This window comes from Strix aluco, chromosome 19 (assembly GCF_031877795.1).
Source record: "Strix aluco isolate bStrAlu1 chromosome 19, bStrAlu1.hap1, whole genome shotgun sequence".
In the NCBI taxonomy this organism is placed as follows: Eukaryota; Metazoa; Chordata; class Aves; order Strigiformes; family Strigidae; genus Strix; species Strix aluco.
The window spans coordinates 12827026-12848053 of record NC_133949.1 but is presented as its reverse complement, the minus strand read 5'-3'; the positions used below and the strand labels follow the sequence as shown (position 1 = coordinate 12848053).

General features: G+C 39.4%; 1 protein-coding gene and 1 long non-coding RNA gene across 3 annotated transcripts in view; one reads left to right on the top strand and one right to left on the bottom strand.

The window, feature by feature from the left end:
- The window catches only part of PPM1E (protein phosphatase, Mg2+/Mn2+ dependent 1E), a 70391-nt gene extending 58574 nt beyond the window's left edge, over positions 1 to 11817 (bottom strand). Inside the window, exon 1 of the mRNA XM_074845495.1 lies at positions 11341 to 11817. Coding sequence (XP_074701596.1) covers positions 11341 to 11732 — 392 coding nt within the window. The 5' untranslated portion in view covers positions 11733 to 11817. The remainder of the gene's footprint in view (positions 1 to 11340) is intronic.
- Positions 11818 to 12076: 259 nt separating this feature from the next.
- LOC141932254 (uncharacterized) lies at positions 12077 to 20806 on the top strand. 2 transcript variants are annotated; one of them, XR_012625785.1, is made up of 5 exons: positions 12077 to 12243; positions 13470 to 13525; positions 15004 to 15077; positions 19171 to 19246; positions 20570 to 20806. It is a non-coding gene; the product is annotated as an uncharacterized LOC141932254 (long non-coding RNA). The 2 variants fall into 2 exon arrangements; XR_012625784.1 differs by lacking the exon at positions 19171 to 19246.
- The last annotated feature ends 222 nt before the right edge of the window (positions 20807 to 21028 follow it).

The window sequence follows — 21028 nt, the reverse complement described above, 5'->3', positions numbered from 1 at the left end:
ACCAGAAATGAACAACTAAGAAAAGTAAATACAAGTTCCTGCAGAATGTATTGCAAGAGTCTAGACACTACACACCATTCTGTGCTACTGCTTCCAGTAAAATATCTGATTCATTCTGTTCAGTTTTCTTGACTATCTTCACAAGATCCATTTTGCAGAAATCTTTTTCTAGCAAACTCTCTGAATCCTCATTCTACTGTAAGTACTAACACAACTCTCAGATGCCTATAGATGCAAAATCCCGCAAGATCCCATTATAGAATATACCACAAGGCTACCAGAATGACGTGAAGATATCGCATTTTTAATTTTTTGCAGTAGTGAGTATACTGGAAAATAAGAAAAACCCTCTGTTGGCACATAGTATTTAAAATACTATATGATCTTATGCTATTACTTGCTTGTTAATTTTAACAAACCCAATTTCTTTTTTTCCCCTGCTTACAGAAATTTGAGTTTTTACTCCCACATAGAAGCAGCCCTTTAAAAAAAATGGGTTTTCCTGATTTAACACCTCTGAATGTTTTCTTTTCTCTCTGCTAGATAGCCACAGGCAAAATAGAACAGTGTCGTCCCTTTTTCACCACTAAAAGGAGACAGTTGAATTGTTTTATCAGTCTTTCCAAAAAACCTTTGAGTGAAGCCTAAAACAGCTCCCTGAAAAGCATCTGTAACTGGTAACAAGATATTAATAGCAAACCTACATGAAAGCAAGAGCATGAGAAAGTACCAGATCTTTCTTTAACTTAAAGTAACAGCATAGCCCCTAATATCTTGCAATTAGGTCAAAGTAAGTCCAGATACAGTAGTGCATAACCAACTTTCAGTTTAGGAAGCTTGCCACCATAAAACAGGGATTATAAAAAACATTGTTGAGCTTCTCTGTTTTGCAGACCCATTTCACTGGGGTCTGCAGACTGACACTGGGGTCACAGACTGACAATGATTTTCTAAGAAATGAATGGAAGGAACATGGGTGGGTCAGTTTGTGCTATTATTTAATTCTTTCTTCCTCTTTCTTTTTTATGATTTCATGCTACCTGATTAGCTGTTTTTCGTATCTTTACAAATATAAAGCAGACTTCCTCAAAGTGCTTTCCTTTCCTTTTTCTTTCTGTACTTCCTCAACAGATGTTTTTTTGTTATCTCTATTTCAGATGGCAATTTTCTCAAAATTAAAACCAAAAAATAATCCCCACACACAAGGTGTTACTTCCAGATTTAATATTTTGCTCCACTCCATAATAAAGAGGATGAGACTGCAAGATAGCTTGAAACTCCCTTCTTATTCTGAATTTCTGTTTGGCTCGATAATTTTTGTTCATAAAGTGACTGATCAAAATTTGGTGTTTAATAGAGCTTAGACAGACAGACAAATATATATATATTACATACATACTATACTGTAATATTTCTTGGGCTGTTACAACCTTTGTCTTTATCCCTGTTAAGATCCACAGACACAGCATGGAAACAGAAATTGCATTACTTCAGTTTTCAGAGGACACTAAATTAAACTGAATAGCTTTCAATATGTAAATGCAAAACTAGCTTTTTATTAAGTAAATTACACATTTTGTAATATGTAAATTATAAATTTTGTAACTTAAAAAAATCGATTTAATATAGAATTACATTAATAGAAATAGAATACCTTTTACCAAAAAAAAATCAAAATATTTAGAGTTCATTGCTTTCTGCATTAAATTTTCAACTAGTTAGGATGAATTTAAGAAGCATTTTTCAGATTTTTTGTATTCTACTATAACAGATTCTAGATAATCAAAAATGTCTGGTTTTACTTCCTGTTGACAAACCTTTCTTCTCACATCTCCCAAGACATAGGGAGAGTTTGCAAGATTTTTTGGGGGAAAAATATTTTAGGATATTTAGTAATTTCATAGGAGAAACTATGTTTTCTTTAATCCGCAGAGCTAGATCTAGAACTTTGTGGCTTATCTCATGTTTTTAAAAATGACTGTACTGTAGGTCATAGGCAGCATCAGCACTTATAAAAACAAAGTGAATGTGAATTGCACCAACTCAGTTTTGTAAGGTGCTACACCAAAAGTATCTAATATTCAAAAATGTTTTTCTAAAATTAGTATACAATGTAATTAGCAATATTTTAAGTATTCTATATGATCATTTGGGTCAATCATAATCAGTCAAACTGAAGAAGCTTAACACCAGTGAGAAAAGTTTAAACCACTTAAAATTCATTCTCAAATGAACAATGCACGGGGGAAGATGAGCGGATTAGTTAACAGAGGCTCAGTTCTCCAACCAAGTAGCCTGGGGATACATCCCTGACCAGACTCCCTTGGAAGCTGCATCTTCTTTTCTCCACTTATTTCAATGGGAATTGCTCAAGTGTTACACAGTGATAGCTCTAACCCTCTGTTTATTTGGAAAACTTTTTTTTTTTTATGGATTTTACGGGGTTTGTACCATTGGGGTAAAAGGTTAAAGGCCAGAGAAATGAGCTCACACCTTTTTTTTTAATTTATTTATTTTTAAAGGATTTGGTCAGGGGGGAGTTCTTTCTTCTGATCTATCAAATATCATCAATTAATAATATAGCTCAGTTTCTCTTTAGATTTCTAAGACATGAATATATCTCAAATTTCATCCTTTTTGGGCACGTCAAATCTACTATTAGTTACTACTATTTGCCATCACAGAGGGATCATATGTACAAGCACCACTTTGAAATCACTTCCATGTGTCAAAATTTTAAAATATTTAGTAAAAATCCAAGATCCCTGTTAAATATTGTAATGAATACTTATGTGAGCTTAACATAGACTGACCTTAGTAGTTCAGCACATTATTTATATCAATACTCATTTCTACTGGGGACACTTTCACCAATGATTCACATTTAAAAGTTCAGGTTAGGACCAACTCTTTTTCTTCTAAAATCTGACATAACACTTTTGGAGTGTCAAGAAGAGGAGAGATTAAATCCATTTTATAACAAATACATGCCTTATTCTCTGTGGAGTACACTCCAGTGAGAAAGCAGAACTAAGTACAACCCAATGCACCCATGTTCTGCAAGCAGAAAGCATATCTGTTCCCCAAACAATACTGTTCTTTCTAATCTCTAGAAATATTGAGCTTCTGACTTCTTGTTACCCAACACATAGGTTTTTACACAGCTTTTCAGAAGAAAGTGGTAATAAGACAGCTAGGAGCATAAACTCTTTTAAGATAGGGACCTTTATATACAAATACATGCATTCAATCATATTTGCCTCAAACAGAATGATTAGATGACTTAGAGTGACACTACTTATAAGAAAAGCTGGTAAAAGCCTGAGTTGAAAATACATATCATGCTATACATGTAAGCGTGTACGATTAGTTTATATTAGCTTATTAGTTTAAATTCCTACTTTTTATGCAGGTAGGAATTTTAGATAGTTTACCACTGTTCTCACCACAGGTTCCAGTAGGAACTGAACGTTTCCCTTGATTTTCAGGTGGTCTATTATAAACTAATAAACCAAATACCTTATTAAAAATAAATTGCGTTATAAGCTTTATCAGTGCTATCACATAATTTTAAAAATTAATCAAGCAATGTCTAATTGAGCAAAAGCTCATTGCAGGTGAAGCTAGTATACACAGAAGCCCAAATTTTAGTTACCTAGCATTTTCTCTGTTGAGAAACAGAAAAAGAAAACACACAACTATGTGTTGAATTCTCAACCAGAGCATGGGGGTTTCAGACTCCCATAACTTCAAGTTAGGACTGAAAGTAAAAGAATCATTCTAGAAGCTAATGAATAGAGCTTGCAGAGTACAGTGTTCATAACACTAATGAGGAATAACTTACCACATTCATTTCAGATTTTTGAACCTCAGTAAGAAGGTCATAGCCTGAGGTGAAAGGAACAGCCCTAGAGACGGTGCCAAGAAGTTAAAATGCCAAGGCCTATTTTTATACGCTGCTTCTATTTTTAGTTACATCATGATGGAAGTACAGAGCCTATGAAAAAATCATATTCTCAAATGAGAGAAAGTACTCAAATTCTTTACTGTAAATGAAGAGCAAAAGAAACTAAACTTGAAAAATTGTTAGGTACAATTTAACAGACCTTACTGGATCATAAAAAGCCAGCCAAAATAGCTTCAAAATTATATCCTCTGAGAAAATTAATTTTAAGGAGCTACAGACAATTTTACCTGATTAATCAAATATTTCTTTTATTGTACAAGAAAGAGTAAATGTTTCCCAAGTCAGACTTGTCTGCACCCAAGCACATTTTCCCATGATCAAAGTTTAGCAGTCAACTTTTTAATCCCGCTCTACCAACACAAAATATCAAACTTTTCAACCGATTGCATACAGAGTTCAGAACTGGTGAGCAGTACTACAGCTTAAAATGTTGGTTCAGTTCCTCAATCACTAGTTGCCTTTAGCTGTTTTCCATCCAATATAAATATAAACTGAGGTAATCCCGCAATCTAGTTAACTCATTTAGCTTCTGTATTAATTACTGAAGTACCCAAGGGCAGCTATTTCCCATGCAGTTCTAATTTATGACTCCGATGATTACTTCTTTATGAAATGTCTTATTAAAGGCGGGTAATGTTGTTTCTTCATAATGAAGTACAAAGGCACAGCAGAAATGTTTCTGTAAAACAAGTCCACAAGCTGCATTTGTTTTATCTAATCACTAATACGTTATAACAACAAAAATCTAGAATATTTGTTTGGTGGTTGATTTCAGCTAAACCAAAGAGGAGGACCTACACTATAATATGTGGCAATGACCATCTACAGTTTAGTTTTTAGGTTTTGTCAGAGATTACTAACACGTCATGGACACATATTGTCCAGGACACATTTATTTTTATAACTATTTGCATTACATAATCATGATTGCATTGCATAAGACAGTCTTGCCGCATGGTTCAAAGAACATCTAATGTTTTAAAGCGCTAACTCCATTTCCTCTCATTTTTCACATATCTTTCCTAGTCAGTGAGAATACTTCCTAGGAGAAAACAAACCAAAAAGCAGTATGCACCAAATAATATGAGGAAAGAAAATGGTGCAGAACAACCAGAGATTATTTCAGAGTGACATCAAATATAAGAATAAATAGTGCTCTCATTATCTGTGTACTACATGCCCTATTGCTTTTGCTTTTAATGTGATCATGTAAGCAATTTAGCAAGACAACAAAAAATTAATGAGAGCATACACCAGTGACAGAGCAGTCAAGGCACTGAAACTTCTACTAACATACTGTAAAGCAAACTAAAATTTAAAATTAACATCAATAAAAATAATTTTTTAAAATATTTTGTGAAAAGAACCACAACTAAGTAGACTATCTTTTCTTCAAAGTACAGGTGGAGAATTACAATGAGGAATTTTAAGGATAAAAATATTCTATGCAGAGTGTTTTGTGCCAGAAAGGAGGACTACTAAACAAACTCTCCAAAGGAATGAAGCCCAACATGCTCATCACATCCAAAAGATCAGAGTCAAAAGCAGTTTCACAAGATGGCCAGTAAGATTTTAGTTAGTCAAAGGTTTCCGAGTATCTTATAAAAAGTGACTTATTACAAGTAAAATTTATTATACGATTCATCTATACATTCTTTCTTGATAAGTCAGTCTAGTTTTCACAGTGGTTATATAAGGTCCAAAAAAAGAATGTGTTAACACAGATCTAATTCTTCAATCAATTTGTATGCAAAAGCAAAGAGCTTCACTAGGAGTAGTAGAATCATGCAAATTGCTCTTGGGTCAAAAAATCTTGGTGTGAAAAGCTCCTAGCAAAATTAATTCCCTTTAATTTGTTGTACTACTAGCAACATTCATTGAAATAAAAGCACTGGAATGAATATATTTCCATAATCTGTTCACTAAAAATGATTTTTTTTAATGCTATATAAAGCAACTTCTAAGCATAGTCACCATTGCACTTGAAAAACTCAGCATCCTTTTAATCATAAATTAGTAAGTTTTGAAATGTCACCATATATGTTAACCATTACAAAATGTAAATCTGCAATTTAAATAGCTCATTTTAGCTGATACTCTTTTTTTTAAAAGGAGTTTCAAAATATCTGATTTGATTCAGTATTTTTAAAAGCGTGGGAGCATGAACTGAATATGCCTTAAAAGCAATGTAAAGAATCTCTCACTGTGTAGACCATTAGTTGTGTTTTGAAAGTGATTATCACTAAACACCACCTATTTGTAGACTATCATGATTTCCAGCCTAAAGTGTATGAAATGTGCCCATCTCTGCACGCTATGCCATCACCATCATGCGGTACATGGGTTGAATGTCATAGTAGGTTCTTTTAAAGAGTAATAAGGCATTAAAAACAATACTGAAGTTCTCTCAACTTTCTGCATACGCTTCTATCAGACGATTTTAGAATTTCTGTACAGAGAAGCACCATGATTTCTAGGACCAAAATCCCTTGGGTCTGAGGATGTCGGCATCAGCAGCCATACCCACAGATGTTCGCGGCAGAGCTTGGTGCTCACCGCTGAGTCTCTGGGTCTCCAGGCCACGGCTGTGTGCTCTGCGGCACGTGGCTGGCAGCAGCCAGCTCAACAACTGCCCTCAGAAAGAGATTCCTAATCGTGGCGGGGGCTCCAGGGAGACATTACCACAGCCACAAACCTGCCTCCCCTCCCCTCCCTCAACCATAACCTTGTCATGCTCTTACCCAGGACAAGCTAAGGTGCAGAACCAAACCACCAACAGAGCTGGGGGAGGGAAATTTAATGGTCTCTGTCAAACCTCCTCATTAACCATTAGAAAATTCCCAAAACAGGTGCAAACTATCTACTCCAGTCATTTATTATAAGCACAGGCCAACATTATCAACATTTCCATTGTAAAACCTCACAAAAGAAGATGAAACAAGTACCATCTTAAAAAGGATGGTATTTCTTTTTTATTGGTCCTTGTGATTAATATTAGAGATGGCAAGTAGCTAATTATATTTCCTAAAAGGGCTTTGAGATTGCAATCAACAGAATAGGTGATAAAAGACAAATTATAAAAGAGTAAAGCATCACAGCCTATTTAATATGGTGCTAAGAAAGCCAATCTAGCATAATATATGAATTTCAACTTGCAGATAGCGACAACAATGCCAGCTTTCATATGACAGGGATTAAGAAAGCAAGTTAAAAACATGTACATCTGCTTTTTAAAGGGAGAGGATACAGTCTCTTCACAGCAGACAGAACATTGTTTTTAAGAGCTTACTTTATAAAAACGGATTTCTGCTCATGTAAAGTCACCATGAAAAGTTCTTCCTCTTTAGCTTAAAATTGCAAGTTGAGGGGTAAAAAGTCCATTCTTATTTACTATCCATATTTTACACAGTTCCAATGTTAAAACATTGAGCCTACATTGCCATTCTTTATTTTTCATAGCAAGGTTGTGGGGAATACATAAACCTAAACAAAAATATCTTCTCTCTTTAAAACAAAGAAAGGATTAATTAAGAAAAATCTCACTTCAAATATTGCATTTTTTAATCCTAAACTTGGGATCTATGATATTCTGTGAAAGTTGCGTAGTATTCTGTGAAGAAATCTAAAAGGGCAGCACTTAAAAGTTTTTCTTTTCATGTTCCAAGTCAGGACTTCTTGCAGCCCTCAAAATAATAATTTTGTCATCAGTGCCTTAGCTACGCACTTAAGATGACATAATATTGAGTTTTATTTTACTTGCCATCTTCTGCAAATCTCAACAGTAGAGAAATAGATCTGCTTTCTAAGCTTGCTAGAGATGTTTCTAAATGAATATTTGGAAGCAAAAAATTATACCACCAAAATAACTGAAAGGAAACCTGAACCTACAAATGATACCAACTGTATCTATTCCCATCAAAGCTTGGGGGAAAAAAAAAAAAAAAAAAAGAGAAAAAGAAAAGCAAGAATAGTATACAACTGAATTTTTCAAATTATTTCATTTGTACAGGGAAAAAAAAAAAAAGTAACAGCAAGATAAATTTTTTCTTCCTAGTGGCACAACTTCTAGGGTGCACAATTTAACAAAGCCTGGCCCTCTCCTCTCTTAGCAACCACATCTTTGTTGATTAGTTTTTCAGATGTCTTGTCAAGAACCAGCTTTTTAAATACATTAGATTTAAGAAAAGTATCAGTAGGAAGAGGAAAAGAACAGAGAATGATCTGTAACTTTGTTACATCAAGTTAGTAACTTCTTCCTTTAAAATAAGTCAGAAATGAGGTCTGCTCCTCAGTGGAAGCAAGCAATGGGGGTCTCATATTTAACAGATTAAGTCCCAAGTATATTTCTTTCTACATGGAAACTATTTAAATTATATAGCTTTCTCTTGAATAAGATAGCATAGAAGATAATCACAAAATGAACTTTCAAGCTGTCAGCCAATGTTCCAATGCAATTCCTCAAACCTTACCCTCTTTTATTTTCTTCATCTAACATACCTCCTACAGATCAGTTTCATTCTGTTGAGGATCACTAAGAAAGCACACAGTACACATTTTCTGGCATTTAGACAGGTATAAAGATTACATTAATCTAATTTTCCAAGCATATGCTGTCTCTAGAAAGAAACCAGGAACTGGAAATCTCAAAGGGGAATATGAATCTTTCGGAAAATAGCAGGAAGATCTCATAAATAGGAACTCTTTGATACTGATCTAGACAGTGGCAGAAAACGATTATATTTTTTCATGATTAGCAATATGTTCTCATTTCTGAGATGGTTTTACTTCCCTCAAAAAGAACTAAAGCGGTGTGCTTAAAATAGCTGAAAAACAGCTGTTGGATTTTTCACACTAATGGGTTTTATCCTGATGCTACGTATAATGCAAACCAGTCATTTGACTAATGTATAGTTACAGTTACAGAAAACATGCCTTCACAATATAGTCTTTCTTGCTAATGACATACCAATAAAATATTTCCCTTCACATAAGTTTTCATCTGCCTTTTTTTTTTTTTTTTTTACCCACTATCATAACCATTTGGCACAAGAGTAGCTTTACTGATACGCACGCAGTTTCCCATCTCTGGAATCATCTGACCAGTCGAACCCTTAGCTGTAAAGGGGGAAGACATTCTACTTTTGCCTGGTTTATAATGTTGTGACAGTTCTAAGCTTCTCTGGTGACTGGAGAGTGTACTAAAGATACAATACTTTACCTGAAGAACAGTTTTACATACTTGCACTTACCTCAGATTCCACCATCACTCAAGAAAAAGCTATTTCGGTTTAGCTCTTTTAAAAGTTATTAGATTTGGCTTATAATATTTTAAAATATTTTAAAAAATTAAATTTTGCAGTTAGCTAGATAGATATAAATCAATGTCTAGCAATCTTCAGTTAAAGGATAATAAATTACTATTTGAAAATGCATTTTCTATACATTAACAAAATATTTAAGCCTTCGGAAAACCATTTTCTAACAACATGATCCCCTGCTCCCTTAATTTTGAGGTAGATATTGCTTTTTGCTTCATACTGTAGGTGCCTATAGAAAGAAGCCTGCATTGATTTCACCATAAACAAAGCCAAAGAGATGCTTCATTCAGCAGCCATCAAAAGATTTATACAAAGGCTGAAAAAAACCCAACTCCACAACCTGGCAAGAGCTATCTCTATATAAAGAATCCGCTCAATATGGTGGTGTGGGTTTTTTTTTTTTTTCTTAATAATTTCATCCATGAATATGGGCCTCAGAAACTGGGGAATCTAAGTCTGCCTGTCCGGGGGTATGGGGACATGTAGAGAGAAGGGGGCGGGGGAGGAATTCAGGTGCAAAACCATTTCATAGATATATTTTAAATAATACTTTAAAATAATCTGCTCTGTGTCTAAAACTTTACTTACACTAATCTGACTTTTGATTTCACAAGTCTGTTTTAAAAAAACAAAACACGTTCTAAATATGCAGAAGGGACTTGGCGCTCTCCTCTCTGCCACATCCTATGAATGTGCTGCTGTATTCCAGAGAAAGACTTTCCAAAGGTGGCAGGGCGAGCGTGAGTGAATAGGAGAGCTTTGTCCTCCGCAGCTATCATTGTGTTGTCCCTATCGTCCACAAACGCAGAGGGCAGATGAGAATTGAATAGAAACAGACCATGCAGTTGTAAAACCCGGATCTTTATTTATTTATTTTTGCGACCGAGTAACACCTCTCATTACAATTATCAGCTCAATGGCAGAAAGCTCCCCGGTGTGCTGTGCATATTTTCACAGGTTCATTTGTCTCCTCCTGTGGCATCAGTTTAAAAAGGTTCCTAAAGAAACGCCACTAACAACCATTTCTATTTCAAGCCTTCAAAGCCAAGGCTGAGCACAATACAAGGCACTGGTAACTGATCTTTAGGTTTCAGTCCACAGACTTTTCACACTGGGAATAGATCCCATCTGTTTCCTCTTTATGCACCAGCCTTTAGAAAGCACAGATCTGGAAACTGCCTCCGTACAGAGCAGAGTGTAGCTGGCTTTCCCCAGCTGACGGTAGACAGAGCCCCGTGATTATGGATAGCTTTTTTCTAAGGCTAACTCCGCTTTTCTCCCTGGTCTGTAAATACACGCTGTGGTTTTCTCGATGTGGGGGGTTTTTTTGGAGGGGGGAAGCGGGCGGACTGCCTCTCTTTCCTTGCCCCTTGTTCTTCCCTTCCTTCTTTCTTGGCTGAGGTTTCCCCCTTTTACAAACCCTCACAGAGGGAACATTTCCATTTCGAGCCTCAATACAACCAACCACAGGCAAACCCCCCTCCTGCTTTGGCACCAGAGCGTGAGACATTTTCCCCACCACTCTCCCTCCCCAAGCAAGCTGCTCTCCAGATGGATGCTCGTGTCTATCCCCTTCGCCTCTTTGCTCCCTGTCCCGGCGAGAGGGAAGGAGGGGGGCAGAGAGCAGAGGCGTCTTTTGGGCAGGGGGGAAACAGGACTGAGTAGGACGCTTTGATCCCGAGCAGCCACCAAAGTCCTTCACTCCTTGCCTGGGGGGACCTTCCCCTGCCCAAGCGCCCTGCCCTCCGCTGCCCCAGCAGGACGGTCTCCCTCAGCCCCACACCTTGTCCTCGCTCTCCAGCATTTAAAAATACACTGGGGTCACCTCAGCCCCACACCGGAGATTCCCCACACACAGGGGGGATCCCCTCAGCCCCACACCGGAGATTCCCCACACACAGGGGGGATCCCCTCAGCCCCACATCCCGCTCCCGCCTCCAGCCCCACGGCGGGGCTCCCTCAGCCCCCCACACAGGAGGCTCCCCTCAGCCCCACGCAGGGGGGGCTCCCCTCAGCCCCGCGCCCCGTCCCCCCTCCCCTCAGCCCGGTACTCACTACTTGTAGAGCTGCTGCAAACAGAGGTCCAGGCACTCGCCCTCCACCTCCTCCTCCGTGATGTACTCCGAGAGCGGCCGGGGCAGCGGGGGCAGCGGCGGGGGAGGTGGCGGCGGGGCGGGCGGCTGAGGGTCGCCGGCGTCGCCGTCGCCCTCGCCCTCCTCCGCCTCAGCGGCCGTTCCCGCTTCTGCTTCTGCCCCGGGGTCCTCGTCAGTGGCGGCCGCGGCGTCGGCAGCGGGGAGCGGGGGGGAGGGAGCCGGCGCCGGCTCCGGCTCCGGCTCTGCTCCGAAGGGCCCGCGGAACTCGCCCAAGAACAGCTCGAGGAAGCGGCGGTAGCTCTTCTCCTCCGCGCTGCCGCCGCCGCTGCTGCTGCCCGAGCCGCCCGCGGCCATTGCTTCGCATTCCCGGCCGCCCGCCGGCGGATCAGCACTGCGCCCGCAGAGAGCTCCCTGCCCGCCGGCAGCCGCCTCACGCCTCCCGCCCAGCCTGCGCGCGCGCTCCCGAGCCGGGCCCGCGGGGGCGCGCACGCCGCGGGAGGAAGGGAAAGCGGGGGGGGAACGCGCCTCAGCGGCGGGAGCGCGGGCGGGGCTGAGGGGGCTGAGGGGTTCGGGCCGCGGGCGGAGGGGGAGGCTGGGCCCGAGGAGGGGGGGCGAGGCGAGGCCGAGCGGGCGGTGAGGGGACGGGGGGGAGGCAGGTGGAGGGCAGGCGCGCTGACAGCCGCGCCGATGTGATGAGTCATGCGAAGGCAGCCAGACGCGTAGGATCCTCACAGGAACCCGAAGGAAACCTGAGAGCACATTCCCTATTACCTAATCTCTGCCTCAGGATTTCCCTGCGCTCATCGTTTCCGGCGCCGGTGTCGCCTCCGCGGGCTGCCGCCCGCTGCCAGGACGGGGCCCGAGGGTAAGCGGGGCCGGGGCTGGGGGAGGCCCGGCCCGGCCTCACCTCACGGTGTGGGGGCATCGCTGCCCCGCGGGCTGGCTGCCAGGCGGAGCCTCTGCAGAGTGGGTTTGAAATCAGAGTGGCTTAATGTGAGGGAAAGTGTCCGTTAAACACAGTATTTCGGGAAAAAAAAAAGTCCTCTCTGGAAAGCCTGTGGTGTGTGCGGGCCCGGGCTGCCCCGCACCGGCGGTGGGCGGGCGGGTCTGGTGTGGGCTCCTCAGCCCTCGCCTTTCCACATACTCCCCGTATTCCCGGGAACGGGAGCTTCGGGGTCGTAGTTACCCATTTCCAACCCTTAGCAACAAAACTTCTGCCACTAATTTATGTTCATTCATTTGAATAGCCACGCGGGTTCATAAATGATACATGAGATCTACACATTCGGTGCTCTGGCCAAGTTCATGAGCAGCTGAAGATGTTACACCGAATTAAACGTAAAACTTATAATCAGTCAGTGGGAGACAAACTGTAGTTGATATTCTACTGCTGTCTAATAAACGTCTTTCATTTGTGAAAGGCGTTTTGGCTTGTTTTATTCATTACTGCTGAAAAGCTATTTTCGGAGCTATCAGGTCCGTAAATACCAACAATGAACAGGTATAATTGCTACACATTTGAAATAGCTTGTACACATGGGAGAGAACGATATCCTTAATGTCAGATATACCTTGAAAAACGGCCAAATCACAAGCCTCAAATGCAAAAATATTCACAAATTTTAATGGATGGTAACAAGGACAGTAGCTTGCTGAAACCTGTTGTTCTCTGCATTGTAGTAATTACCTCTGCGTGTCAGGTGCTGCTGTAAATCTATCTTCTGTTTGGTGAATCGTTATTTCGGAACCAAACTAATTTTAGAATATTTCCGGCAACTGCATTGACTGATCATATTGCAATCTTGTGAATATGTAAAAGCCCCGAGAGTTAAAAATGTGATTGTCACAGTTAGTCTTAGTCTTTCACAGCCAAAAGCTATTAAAGCGCCAGAAAATTGCATAGCTTCTGAAAGAATATTTCCCAAGTATTTTTTTTTCAGTACACCATTTATATATTTTCAATTTAACATTCATGTATTTAGGAATGCCGGGTGGGTTTGGGGGGTAAAAACCATTGCAGTTCTCTTTGAAGAGATAGCCCACAGTTGCAGTTGATAATGTCACTGCTGGATTTTGGTTTTATTTTTTTAGGTTTGTGTGTACTGCACCATCAGTGAGTCACAAGCCTCAAGAGGATGCATATCAATGCAAGTATCACAAAAGCAGTTTTAAGTTCATGATTAGTTGTTTTTCACTAGTAATTCAGAGGCAGTTGGAGTTTCTAAGAAATTAATCCAGATAATCTTTGTGTAATATGATCTCAATTCTAAAAATTCCTATAACAACATCATCTTAGGGAAGTAACAGCTAATTCAACAAGACGTACGATCAGATTCATGTTGTATGACAAACAGCAATTAAGGCTATCCAAGAAAAGATCCAAAAGCATTTAGGTAGTCTTTTTCTTAAATTTTTGTTGATTGTATATATTTTTAGTTGTTTCAAACAGCACATAAGAGTATCTGAGAGCAATACCTACTCTGTTTCATGTTGAAATGTTAAAGTTACCAGATGTCCTTGATTCATCTTGGCAGTCCCCATGTGCTTTTCATCATTTGTCTAATTGCAAAGGACACTAATTAAAATGAAATAGAGTAGAACTTTGTACTCAGGATACTTCGTCAAGTTTTGGCACCACAGTCAAGTTAGCATTGTTTTGCTTCAATATTAAATAAAGAGTTTATGGCTCTAAGCCATGCTGACATTTGTTTCTGGGAGGGAAAGGTGAAAAACCATTCTTATTAACCTGCAATGTGGAACATACGGTAGCTGTGGGTGGTATGGCTAAGTGAGGCAGCCAGGAACCTGTGATCGCTTCACTGTGTGGAGACAGTGGGGTGGGCAATTACCACAGAAGGTAGCCACGCTGTTACTTACTGCTGTCCAGAAAAAGAAGCTCTAAATACAATGTATTGTCAAGTAAAGCATTGATCTGTGAGAGGCGCGTTTGGTACTGTTATGAAATGTTTTCAGTGTTCGGTAATTCTGGAAGCTAAATTTAGAACGCCTCAGTGCTCTCTGGATTGCTGGGTAGCAGAATGGTTCCTACGTGATGGGGTTAGGTGGATGGAATAAGCTCGCAATTCATAAAATTTTGAGTCTGAAATCATTGGTTTGCAACATATTGTCAAACAGAGGACAAGACTTGCACCTGAACTAAGAAGGAAACACAGGTGTTTGTATCCTTTCCAGCTTCATGTTGCTTTTTTTTTTTTTTTTAAAAAAAGAAGGTTTTACAGCATTGTTGTGGAAGAAATCTGTTTTATTTTAGCCTTAAAATGATGTCTTCCTCATTCTCATTTTGCTGGTGAGAAATAAGGAGGATTTGAACAGGCCTTGGGGAAGTGACCTGAATTGTATGAAGTGCAAAAAGAAGTGCTTTTTAATTTTTTTATAACATTTGGAGGAGATTCCTGTGCACTGACAAGTAGAAAACAACGTAGGGGCATTAAGAACATTTTGACAGTATTTAATACACCTATGATACATGCTTCAATACCATACAAAAGAATATAATGGGAAAACCTAATGGTAAATAAATTGCCTTTCTGAAGTGATCCCTTGAAAAAGTAGGGCTCTTGCAATAAACCAGAAGTAATTTTAGAAGCTATATTCTGTTTTCCAGATGAAAACAACAGAAGAGCATGTATTTCCAAGCCTTTGGCTGTTCTCATTTTGAAGGCACGTCTGCTGTTGAAGGTAGTGTTGTATGTGGGATAATACATGAAACGATGCTTGCAATATACTGTTGAAAGAGATTAAAATTCTCTATATGTATTCACATGATCAATATCAGTCACCTTGTGAATGTGCATGTACATGTCTGTTCTTTTTATAGCTCTTCAAACTCCATGAGATAATTATTGTTCAGTTGACTTAAATAATTTCTATTGCTTAAGAGTAAGAATAGCAAGAATTTGAAAGGAGTACAGTGAGAAGGCTCTTGTTGACAAGCTGCATCAAGCTCCAGTTAATTTTCTTAGGTTCCGTCTTTGTTCAGCTGTAGTTTAAAAAAAGCACAGTAACTTCTGTGACCACAGTTTTACTGGCTCCTTTACCATGTTCTTAAATACCAAAGTCCTTATCTCTATTTCTTTCTCTTGCCCTTTTTTTTTTTTTTTTTTCTTTCTAAAAGAAAAGGGTTTTGAGGTCAAGTCAGCTTTTCCAGGTTACGAGTCAAAGATTATTCTGGAATATCCACATCCATTGCAAAACACAGGATTTCAGGCCTGAATCCCACTTCCAGCTGTCATGGAAATTTCCAATCCCGTTCCAAAGGAAAATTCCATTTTCAGCCTTCCATTCAGACCCCTCTTTAGCTAAGGGGGTTCTTTGAATAGCTATAGTGAGAAACTGGGTATTAGTCCGTGCCTATTTAGTTAGATTTGGAAGTTTGTTGGAGAGAAGTATGTGGAAGAAAGAACTGATGAAAAGCTAAGCTGTTCAAAATGCCTAAACAGGTTTGGAACAGTGTCAAAGCAGATAGAGCTCAACCTTGTTTCCTGTTAACAAAGACAAAATTTGTTACATCATAAAACCTTTGACTGACTGATTGCAGTGTGCCTGTAGGTCAGCACCCGTGGGATTGCCTCAGCAAAACACAGCTGACCACATAACACTTAGTAAAGTGGTCTGGATGTTGTCAAATCATGAGATCATCCTGCAGGCGGGAGCACACCGGAGCCCAGTATCTTCATGTTAAGGTTGATCCACTTCAGCAATCAGTCACTCTTCATTATCATAATTTCCTTTTACTGCTAAATGGAGATGAGGGGCGCAGACCTCCTGGATATCAGCAAACAACAGAGCTTGCTGGCAGTGTTACTGTGCCAGGCCCTTCCTCTGTACTTTCCATTTTTGCAGCACATTCCATGAGGCTGAAGTCCCGCAGTACCGTACTGGGTGAATGTAGCACTGCTGCAGTTCTGAGCCTGAAGCTCGCTTCTGCTCAGAGAAGGCAATATGAAAAGATGTACTGCTTAAATCCCATTTATACTCAGTTCTAGGGATTTAATGGTGTGTGCATATTCTGCCCTTTTGGGGTGGAGGGTGAAGTTCATCCTAAAATGAGAGCAAAATTTAAGCCAGGCTTCTTAAGGTAGGTGCCTAGTGGGATTAAAAAAATTACATTGGTCCTTCCACAGACTTACTTTAAATGGCTTGTTCATCATTTTACTGTAGATTAGATTCCTGATTCTGTGATATCCTGCTCCAGTCACAAGACCTTGAATTTTACAGTCACCTACTTAGAAAAGTCTCTTAAAAAAAAAAAAGTAAAAATCAGCCATTTGAACGAGTACCAGAAACCAACCATTGTTGCCAATGTCTGGCCATTATTACTGTAATATATGTGCTATAAGAGTGCAGATAAAATAGAATGGTAGGATTCACAGACTTTAAAGTATGTCTGCAGCTGATGCTAACTTCTTTGAACAGTCTCAAATTCTATGATTTAGCCACAGAAATTTGTGCTAATTATACAGAATAATGAATAAATGACTTTTAGAGATACATTTATGTGATGTGTTCCGTAACATTTACAGTCAAATATGTAGTAAGCTTATATTGTAAAAAAAGGTGTTATAAATGATGTTACAGTCTCCTATTGACATGCTATACTTAATAGGCATAATTTTCATGCTAAGGAGACAACTTGTTCTTTAGGCCAAACCATTTTATTTTAGCAACATATATAATACAAAAAGAATCACTAAATAAGTGTAGTTGTAACTGCGTTGCTAAAATGGCAGTGTTTCACACTAAATAAATTAGAGTATTAGAGGTGCACATCTCATAGATTTAAAACTCCAAAATAACGTGATGTGAGATACCAAAGTGAGCAAGAATTCAAACAGCATGTTTGGAGGCTTTGAGAAAAGCATCCAGATCCAATTAGAACCATTTATTGAGGTCTGTTGAGTTTCCTTTTTTGTTTTCCTATATACATTGCTAGATAGTTTATATTTTAAACATTCCCCCTTCTCATTGTTTGAAACTGAAATGTGATTTTATTTTTTTTTTTTTAATATCCTGATGCTTGTCCGGCTCCGTTTAAATTAATGGCAAGTAATTTTTGTAATAAAATGAACAGTATTAGCTATAATTCTTGAAGAATGACTTAGTAAAATACATACTTTCTATGCATCCTTTCAGCGCATAAGCTAATATTTTTACTGCTTGTATAGTGATCAAAATATTGTTTTTAATACCATTTATTATTTCTACAGATATAGTTAAAACTGTGTGGAGCTTAGACTCTGATAAATAGTGCATATTGTGCGAATCTTTCTTGCTTGTAGGAAGCAAGACAGTAGCTTACAGTTTAACAGTGGGTGCATTTGTGGGTGAAATTCAGTACTGGGAAGGGGGCCAGTTCCCGGTGATTTCATTCTTCAGCACAGAACATTAATGCAGCAGTCTTGCACTAGCCAAGGGAAGCCAACTCTCCCGACCCTAATCATCCAAAACGACTCCATGGCTAGAAGCCACAAGACACGGAGTACGTACTCAGCCTGGGGAGCCAGGCAGAGGGGAAGCCCGGCAGCGGGCACTGGTGCCTCCAGTTGGGAGCACTGGTGCGGAGGAGGGCTGGGCAGCTGCTCGGTGGCCCTGAGAGCTGGGGGCTCACGTTTCCCTACAGCCAGGCTCTGCGTGCCCACCCTTAGCAGCGCCGTTGTGCTTGAACTGGTTTAGAAACCACAGGTTAACTTCCCTGGCTCTCATCCTGTAAAAAGAAGTATTATTTCCCTTATGTACTCTGTCATAATATTTGTGTTACTGCAACGTAAGCGCTCTATTTACTCAGTTTCCCTCAAGGTACTCTGTCTTAGGGCAAGAAAGCATCAAACCATACTTCAAAACTGAATCAAATATATTTCATATAGAATTAGCATGTGTTAAACCAGTATAATACAGCTTAATATGCCTTTCTAAATAATTATGATCCTGAGCATGGTAAAGACAATCTCTTCTGAGAAGCTGCGACACAATGACTCGTCCTTACAACTTACATATTTTCTCTCGTTCAGAAAAAAGGTGGAGTTAAAAAAGCGGGCGGTAAGGATTTCACCTTTGTCATTAGTCCATGAAATACTTTAGAACAAATCTGATTCTAAGTTTAGTCCCCCAAAATAACTAAAGGAACACTAACTGACGTTCAACAGAAAAATAGATGTTATATTTTAAACGTTCTTTTCTCAGCACTGTATTCAACATTTGGGTTAGCAGCTGAATCTCCTTCTGCATTAGTCAACCAGTTTGTAATTGACTTCAATACCAGACTGTTTGATTGCATAACCTGAACCTTGGCTACACCTTCTTACCTTCAGTTAAGCTATTTCTTCTCTGTGTTTTCTTAAATTTAGTTGAGTTGGAAGCTAGTTGGTTTCTCAGTGTTTCATAATGGAAAAGGTGCAGAACACATAAAATGAGGAAAAAAAAATTGTTATTTTCCCTGTCCAAGCTAAAGAGTTTCAAAGCAGGATTCTGGGCTTGGGAAGAAGTACACTGCGACCACAATGTTTTCCTGTTGCCAAGCCCTGTGGTAGATACTGTGTTCTTGTTGTGGTGACGAAGTAGGTTCCTACACCACAAGTAAATGTCATCCCTACAAAATGGAGTAATTCTAAACTCAGCATGATCGTTAAAGCTCTTGGCTTTCAGAAAACTGGGACTTAAGCAGCGAATCAACCAACCTATATTTATTTTTGATTCAGTGCCGTGATGTTATCTAGTCAGAATCTTACTGTTTGTGCAGTCATAAAATTCTCTCATGTCACTCACTGTTGTGCAGCGATGCTGTGAAATGCAAGAGAATTCCAGGCACATGTAAGAAAATATCAACTTGCCACAGAAGATTTATTGGTGAGGTAACGGTCAAATTCTTTCTATGTACGCAATTCTAAGCCTGGAACAGCTTCCTTGTCTCCAGCAGATGAGAACGAAATCTGGCTCATTTAATCTAATTTTGTCTCCGCCAACAGATCCTTCTCTCTAGTTCTGGTCTGCAGAGCTGATTTTTGTAATAGCTTCAATATGAAAAAAAAAATTTAAATCTCAGCATAGAGAGCCTCCAGTGCTTCCTTTGGATGTTTTGTAACTCCCACTGCTAGCCAATAACTACACAATTTTTTTATTTTGATAATGACACCTGGAATACTGGAAGTTCTAACATTTACTCAGACAAAACAATTTATCTTAGTATAACAGGATCCATCTCAGCTGGGGCTTCTGGATGCTACTCTACTACAAACAAAATAAAAACCCACAGTCAGCTGAAATTAATAGTATATTGGAGACATGTCCTTACTCTCCTCACACATAGAAGAACGTGTTGAGGATATTAAATCAGAACACAATAAACTGAGAGAAATGGATTTTTCCATAAATATCAAACATGTTAGATAGCAGCTATCACTACTAACCAGCAGTGCTTCTCAAAATATTGCTACAACATTCTTAATGGATGGTTTTCCTTGTGGCTACGTAGGCATGTGTACTGTGCTAGCTCCCCCCTCCTCCTGCACTGCAATACGTAGGAAGCTATTATTCCCAAACGGAGCATTTGCTTGCTGACATCACATGCAGTAGGATCCTTTTGTTTGCCTGTGTCTCCTGCGTTGAAATGTTTGTCTGAGTCACAAATCCCGCTGCCTTTCTTCCTCTATGTCATTCTTGCTTGAGAGCTTCCCCCTGACTCAGTTTTTAAATCCTGACACAGCCCAGTTTGCTGCATGGCAATTGAATACTTTTCCTTTTAATATTTTATTATGTAATTTATATCTAAACACTATAATGATCCAAAAATCACTGCCGCTTTTTTTTCTTTTTTGCAGCTTTTTGAATAGAGAGGTTTTGTGACTCAGATTCAGCACTGAATTTTGTTTCAAGGCAAAGGCAGTTTAGTGTTACTAAATTAAAAATTAAAGATAGTGACTCCCACAACTTGAATTCTCCATTTAGCCTGCTGCCTGAGCTTCCTCAGCTATAACGTTATCAAGCTCTATGCCAGAAAGGGGTTATATGTGTGCATGTGTACAGACAAACACTTCTCATAATTGAAGTAATTACTGCTTTGCACTGCAGTACCTTTCTTCTCCTCTAATAATCTTATCGACTTGTTTTCTCTTAATAAAAAGAGGACAAATCCCTGCTGTATTTTCAGTGTACATTCATTCTTTCATTTGGTTTAGATTCTGGAGCTGCTAATATATTGCTGGTGTCTAAGAAGCCTGGATTTTCTCTTTATTAAAGCCACGAACAAAACAGAAGCTGATTACAGAATCTTCATTCTGAATGCTGTGGTAAAAGAACACGGAAGCTAAGGGCTATGCAGCAGTTTGGTTCAAGCTTGAGTGATGGTAAAATATTCTTACTTACTAAGACAGGAACATAAAATTACCATGCTGGATTAAATCTTTTGTCCTTCAGACCTAGTCTTTCATCTCTATTGTTACCACTACAAGATAAATGAGAAGTTCAAAACAGTGCTTTGATTGTCCTTGATCAAGGACTTTGCAGCAGGTAAGGGCTAATGCCCCCATCTGGCATAGCATTTGGGCTTGTATTTATCTTAAAGCATCCATCAGCAGCTCCACTGCCTTCTGCCCTGGTCTGAGGCATGTGAGCAGACTGCTGCACGAAACCTTGTT